This window comes from Cyphomyrmex costatus, unplaced genomic scaffold (assembly GCF_001594065.2).
Source record: "Cyphomyrmex costatus isolate MS0001 unplaced genomic scaffold, Ccosl1.0 scaffold474, whole genome shotgun sequence".
In the NCBI taxonomy this organism is placed as follows: domain Eukaryota; kingdom Metazoa; phylum Arthropoda; class Insecta; order Hymenoptera; family Formicidae; genus Cyphomyrmex; species Cyphomyrmex costatus.
In genome coordinates, this window is record NW_017279009.1 from 309,849 (window position 1) to 317,531 (window position 7,683).

A 7,683-nucleotide genomic window follows, 5' to 3' on the forward strand; every position below is an offset into this window, starting at 1 on the left:
GATAATTTCTTTCTCAATATTAATCTTTTTATTGTGATGTATCAATATATGATATACTTATAAAATCATTACGAAAATTTTATTATAACAAAACGATACAAATTTATTATATCAATATGTATTTAGATGTTTTATACTGTTTAGGATTAATTGAAAATGCACGTATATTAATTTATATCTTGTCGATTGTTTAAATCAGAGGAAAACGCTTGTTAGAAAAATAATTTATCCCGATATAATTTTATACATCAAGTCTATATAGAAAATACAGAATGTATTTATACATATGTATATATGCGATATATGCATGTATATTATATACCGATATAATATACATCGACATATATGTATTAATATACAAATTTTTGCGGACAAATAATACCGCGATAAAACTATTTAACAAAAATACAAAGAGAAAAAACTTAAAAATAACATGCATCTATCATTGCTGTTAATCCTTTTATTATGATCAAAAATACTTAAAAAAAAAGAAAGAAACAATTAAATGTAAAACAATTAACATTTTTTCATATTTAATAATTAAATATATATTAATAAAGGATTAACAACAAAAATTATATCGCTAGCGATTATAGATATATAACAAGAATAAATACTGAAGCAGTGTTTTTTTCTATGCTTTTATAGAAAAAAATTAGCATTAGTATTCGAATATTTCGATAAGATTTGTCGAATAAAATAATTTCTTATTTTATTTTATCGTTGACATTGAGGCAGCGATGGAAGAAATTATATGTGTATATAAAATTATTAAATATTTGTGAATGCTGTTAAATTATAACAGCACAAATACCATTTTTCTTCAAATTGTAAAGCATTTATTTATTTTCAAGAAAATTAGATAAAAGTTTAGGCGAAAGATAAATGATTTTCTTGAAAAAATTATTAAATTTATTAGGAAAATATATTTCGACGAGAGGTAAAATTTAGTTTGAATTATATCTACTTAGAACTTTGTATACTTCAAACAAAATAACAAAAGAAATAAACCAAATTGATGGTTTATATAGATAAGGTGTATATCTTATTTTATATATTATAAAAAGATATATATTTTCTTTTCTTTGTTACCACCTATGTTTTTGGATTCGTCTTCCAACGTTGTTGGAAGATTTATTACGCAAAAAAAAATGTTTGAAAAAGACTCGAAATAAAACGTTATGAAATGAATTAGTAATAGTTTGATTCGTCTCACTCAGGAACTAATTTCATTAATTAGTAAGGCTAAAACTAGGAAGTAGAGCTTGGGTCATAAGACAGGTAACAGACTGTGATGAGAAGGCCGATTCCTCCAAGTTCTGCCCGAATATTCTTTGCTCCATCATTTCAGTGAGACTTGATAAAAGATCCAATCTTCGAAAAAAGATGGGACGAAAGCACGATCTTTAGTAAACGTGACCGGTACACACAACTGCGATAGGACTTCTTCGTACATTTTCAAAGATTCTGGACAGGACGCGCCATTTCCCTACATGTAAAAAAATCAATATTAAATAATCAATATCAAATCTTATTGGACCGAGAAAGTTTAAACTAAATACCGATGAGAACATACCGTAAGGGTCAAGCTGATTCTTGGATGCTTCTAATTTATAATTTCGTGTGAATTTATATACTACGTATGTAGATTCTTAAACGCGCTCCGAAATTTTTCGTACAACTCTAATAAACTATCGCAATACTATCATGAGTTAAATTAACTAACAATCTAACAATTTTGATGCTCATAGCATTTTGGATCTTAATAATGTTGAATACTACATACGTAATATATAAATTCACACGAAATTATAAATTAGAAGCATCCAAGATCCAGCTTGACTGTTACGGCATGTTCTCATAATATTAAACAATAAAATAAATTTATATCGTACATTTACATTAAGATTCTATATCTAAAAATATACTGTTATAGTTTTATTAATAAAATGTACAAGAGTATCTACTAGATTTCAATTAAAATCAAGACTACTTTAGTACATAATAAATAAAATTGAATGTTTTTTTGAATCAATTGATACTCACATGCGTCATATATTTTCCGGTAGACTTCAACACCTTCATGGAAGAATTGAGGATTTGTCTAATAAAATCCCAGGCATCACCATGTGGCGTTGTACTAATAGGAATGTCGGTCAGATCGCCAAAGACGTAATCAAATTGCCGTCCTTCTTCGATCATATGGGCTAACGCTTTCACACAATCACCAACAATAATCTATAAAGATTATTATATTATTCCTATGAATTTAAGATTATGAGAATCGATAAAAACACGCGAATGTTTAGATTTAAAAATATTTAGATCTTAGAATTTAAATGCATGAATATCCAAGATTAAGTCTTACTTCGTAATTATCGTCCTTTCTCTTATCTAAGCAGTCGCCACAAATACTCCGCATGTGTTGACTACAGGCTTTCATAACGATATCATCAATCTGTAAAAGATATAAAAACAGATAATACTCCATTTATGAAATAATTTACGTATAAAATTCAAGTCACATACTTCTAGCATTGTGACAAATTTTGGTTTTTCTTTCAACAATTCCCATAATAGGCCGCCGTCACCGCCACCGAGTATCACGATCTCCTTGCCAGCGTAATTTTCTTTGCCTCGTTGCATCAGCGTTTCTGTATATATGAGATCTGCCTCGGACATGTCTGCAGACAAATTTCTAGTAAGTTGTAAATAATAAGTAAAGTTATAATATAATGTGACTTACTTTGTAGCTCGTCGAGTACCAGCAGATTGCCTAGCGATTTGGAGTGCACAATTTGTACCTTCTGATACGGTGATCTAGCCTCGAACACGAGCTTGTCGATGTCATATTCCAGCAGTCGCTCGTCTTGAATAAGGGTAATCTTTATTGGCAATACTTGTTGCCACATTTTGTAAGAATGTTAATTTAAAAACATGCTTCTATACATGAAAAAAACATTGCGAAGAGTAGAAAAACAAGGTATCGCAAGGCAAAGCTGATAACACGCATAGGAACGTTAGCTTCATAACCAGATGAAAAAATGATGTGAGGAAATTGTAAAAGATTAACTATTAAAACTGGGTGTAACTTTGTCATGCAAGAACAGAACAAATAATGTCCTCGCGATTAACGCAGAGAGACGTTCCAGACTGAACCGAGCCGAGCACAGGTGCATGTTACTAATGAGTAAGATGCGTCTAAAATCATAGAAATTGTCAAGCCTAAAGTTTTATAATTGTGATTCATTACATTTTGAATTAATTGTATGAATGTGTAGCTCTGGATAAATTTTCATCATAATCACTTCGAATATAACTTTAAAATGGTAAATAAATAAATTCATAACATACGGTTTATAAAAGATAAAGCTGATATGAGGACATTTTTACAACACTAATATTTACGAGTTGATCGTGTTCCTTAAGTACAAGTAGTTCCGTTGTAAGAGCGGTCGTTAGCTGGTCCGTAAACATAATTATAAATAAAAACTCACCGGCGGTAGGATAGTATCTCTCAAAGGGTCCACCGCGTTTAATCGGAGTAAGCGTGTGCGACCGTGTAGCGGTTGCTGCTGTCTGCAACGCCGTTTCCAATTCCTTGGCCAACTATCATAACCGGCCATCATCATCATCACCATCATCATTATCATCATCGCCATCATCATGATTATTATCATCATCATTATCATCATCAAGCCGAACCAATGAGAATTGAACAGAACAAAGACACTATCTTGTAAAACGGAAGCGCTACACTCCTTGTTGTTAAGGAAGCTAGAAAAAGGTGTTAATCTGGCAAGCCATGATATATGGCAAGGCTTATTTTTGTCCAACAAAATGGTAACAAGCGGTACAAAATGGATCATGAATAAAAATAGCTGTGTCTGTATATGATTGTATTATCGTATTACGGAGCCGTACGATTAAAAGTGACGATTCAAAAACCTACACTGAAAAAAATATTCTGATTGTATCAACAAGAAGTACAAAGATTCGGATTATATAATTAGAATTCTGGTTAATTAAATTTTTGGTTATTTTGATTGAGAAATGTTCGATGTAGATTTAACTATATAAGTATCTTTGATTTTTACTTTTTTGAAATCTACGAAAATTTTAATTAATGCAACAAGACCAGTGTACAAATCTAAGAATCTAATTATTTCTGGATTTAAAGATTTATACATTGAAATATATTTTTAAAAAAGGAATTATGAACATAAAATATTCTAAATTTCATAATTATATACTATAAAAATAATACATATATTTTAATTCTATGTGGTAAAATCTCAATTTTTTATTAGTATTGTATTTCACAGTATGGATATTAAACGAAATCTTAATTTATAATACATATAAGAGAGAAAGAAAAATATAGATAATAACAAAAATCAATAATAATAACAATGCCATGTTTATACAAGGATGTTTATACACACTTCTGACATGTTTATATACACACTTCTAACATAAATCAAATTATTCATATAAAACATTCTGTGTGCTTACATTAGATTTTTTTATTACCTTTCGATATATAAAGAGTGAATTATTCTTAGATTTCATAACAAAATACGCCCTGTGCATTGCAACAGTCGTCTAAGAACTTTTATTCGTACGACTGAAGAAAGGCAAGAGAACAATTATAAATATATACATTTAATATTACGTGTTTGAATGAACGACAAAAACTTCTTTACGAATGAATTGAGTGCTGGGTAGAAAAATTTTGGGCTAAACGTAACAGTGCTGGGAATAAAATTAAGTCAGCATTCCTGGCAAGCGGCCTATCCTAAATAACTATTAGTAACAGTCAACAGCAATATTGTAATTCTCTATGCCAAATATTTCACGAAATAAATCTACAAGTATGTAAAGTATGTAATTGTGTTAGGAAAAGTAAATGAGGAACAAAATCTAATTGAGGGAAAGCGTTTTTCTACCTGATAGTGTCAGATAGAGATCATATATGGTTCCTCGTCTTACGGGCGGTAAACGCTTGCTGCGCTGGCTGTTCAAAGCCATGGCAACATCAGCTTCCAAGTATCGCCACTGCTACAACGTTCTGTCAGTTATGTCATATTTCGTACTTTCATTATAAAAAGTTTCTGTACAGGATATTAAAATACATATAGTTTAAGACTGATAGATACATTTAATGTTCAGAAATTGAGTAAAAAATATTCAATCAAAAATAGATTTTCCTAATGTTTTCCCTACTTTCTAGATATAAAAATTATCTTATCATTTACATATGATAAGATAATCTTTTTCTCACAATACTGAACAAATTTATAATATATTCACTCTATAAGTAAACAATTTAAGCTCATTAAGTGCAAATGTAAATAAGAATAAGTAAATAGTTAATTACAAGCAGATTAAAGATCTTAATTCGGAAGTAAAATAAAATTATTATCACTCCACAATAAAGTAATTTGAATTAATGGACGTTTCGCTAATATTAACAATAAGCTTTCCTAAACACACAAAAGTCGAATAAACGAAAGTCATATCTTTGATTAGATAAGTATTTAAAGTAGTATAGTACGCATGACATTGTGATAATATAATACAACCATACAATACAGCAAAACAAAATCATGACCTTACAAGTCCTTTATTCACTAAATACATTAACTCAATTGTAAACATTCTATAAATAACTTTATCAATACAAAAATGTTTATCAATGTAAAATTAATGTTTGACAAAGATATATTTTGTTATTTAACCTCTAAGATTAACAGTACTCTACTATCTTCCACATTTACGCGATAACTGATTTTTATCTATTAATTAATTATAATTATATCTGACTGTACATTATTTTTTTGTTTTAAATTTATTAAGATAAAAATAGAGAGAAGAAAAATAATATACTAATTTTATTTGTTTGGAGTTGGCAATTTTTTCTTATATAAAGTTCTCATGAGCAATATACATTAGATTAATTAGCTTAATATATAAGCAAAATTACAGTACTTAATTCTTAATAAAAACAAGTTGCACTTATATTAAAGCAGAAAATGATTTTGAATTTATTATAAGATCAATTTCTCAAACAGTATAAAGTATTTTTTTACTCAGTTTATAAACATAATTATATCTCTTAAGTCTTCAACTTTTTTCTTTAACATCCTGCATCTTAATGTTTCATGTTTTATTGTAGTCTTAAGTTTCATTAGTAATGATTGATACAATAAGTGTAATTAAATTTGTCAGATTTGCAATTCTCTAATGAAAAACATGTTTGTTACTTTTTCTTTCTCTCTGAGAATTGATAAGTTGCCATTTAATTTATCTCTATCTTTTTCATGTTTTTTTAAGAGACTTTGATAAAAATCCTGCCTAGATGGACGAGTGGTGTTTATCAACGGCACTAGCGCATTTGCTTTGCAACAGATATTTCCTGTTATCATTAGCAAATCATCTTCATATCAAATTCATTACATACCTCAAAAGTTAAGAGTGCCTCTTGGTCGTCCTGCTTATAATACTCGATGTTTAATGTAATCAGACCCTCTGTGTATCCTCTGACAGTGATTAGACTGCCCCTGGGTCCGGTATATAAAACGAGCAAACTGCCGTCGATGTTAGATTCTGTCAATGGCTTGAGACCGGCGAAATGTTCTGCCAGTACGTTCGCAATCGCCGATTTCAAACCCGATCGTTTCTCCATATCGGCGATCACGCTACTGGACACTGTGAAGTCCAGGAGTACGGTATGGGCCACCATTGCTTCTGCAATGTACGAACATACATATTTATAGGATGTAAAGTCAATCCGCGAAAATAGAGACGTCAATTTACCTCATATACTTAATTATTCAAGGCCTTGTTTCGGCGGTTGATAAATCATGCTATTAACAAGTCACAAGCTACGCAAAATTTCAACGTGCGAAGTAATTCTTTTTTCTTTATTTTTAAGTTATATGTTTTACACGTCTACGTTCAAGTAAATAGAATAATAGCTAACGTGGCATATGTCCTTAATGTCGTCATGCTCATGGAAAACACATTACATAATTAATCCCATAGAAAATACGAGTGTTGCTAGTGTTATTAGCACAGTGCAATAAATAACACCATCGATATTCAGTAAATTAACGAATGATTCATTAACCGTCGGTCATTAACTTGTTTATACTCACGTAATTGTGCGATAATGTTTATTGCTTGACCTGATCAGAAGCACATCAATGTGTTGCTCCCGGACGTGAAAGAATGACGTATGCACACACTGGCACGGAATTATGCGCAGGTTATCGGATGCGCACGAGGATTTCGCGTGACGGGACTTCTTATCTGGCGAAAACTGACGAAAATTAACGAACCGTTTCGATACGGTTCGACTACTGGCGCAAATCGATGTTGCGATATCTCGAATAATCTCGAAACTTGACAACCGATACGCAAATTAAAAAAAAAACGCATATGTATGTTAAGAAACATTACACATTTATTATATTATTACAAATTTATTACATTGCAAATGTAATATCTAATACTAATTTAACTGCCGCATGCAATAGGTTTTTCAAGCGTATTGCGTCAATAGGAATAATATTACGTGTTATATTAATAATGATTATTAAATTGTGTTTATTTTTGAGAAATAAATGCGAATAAGAACAATATGAAGCTAACACTTTTTTTAAACGTCGCAATATATCA

The 7,683-nt window shown here is 30.2% G+C and overlaps 1 protein-coding gene across 3 annotated transcripts; it reads right to left on the minus strand.

The window, feature by feature from the left end:
- Positions 1-937: 937 nt before the first annotated feature.
- Positions 938-7,240, minus strand: Sms (spermine synthase). Of its 3 annotated transcripts, none has more exons than XM_018544931.1 (8): positions 7,161-7,240; positions 6,464-6,750; positions 3,498-3,609; positions 2,747-2,869; positions 2,530-2,684; positions 2,369-2,458; positions 2,047-2,238; positions 938-1,489 (listed from the first exon to the last, which is right to left on the minus strand). In XM_018544931.1, exons 2-8 carry the CDS (start codon positions 6,743-6,745, stop codon positions 1,343-1,345), a joined length of 1,101 nt encoding a protein of 366 aa, XP_018400433.1. In that variant the 5' UTR covers positions 6,746-6,750; positions 7,161-7,240; the 3' UTR covers positions 938-1,342. The 3 variants fall into 3 exon arrangements, with proteins under 3 accessions (XP_018400433.1, XP_018400435.1, XP_018400434.1); XM_018544933.1 differs by lacking the exon at positions 3,498-3,609 and adding an exon at positions 4,950-5,058; XM_018544932.1 differs by lacking the exon at positions 3,498-3,609 and adding an exon at positions 4,950-5,061.
- Between the last annotated feature and the right edge of the window lie 443 nt (positions 7,241-7,683).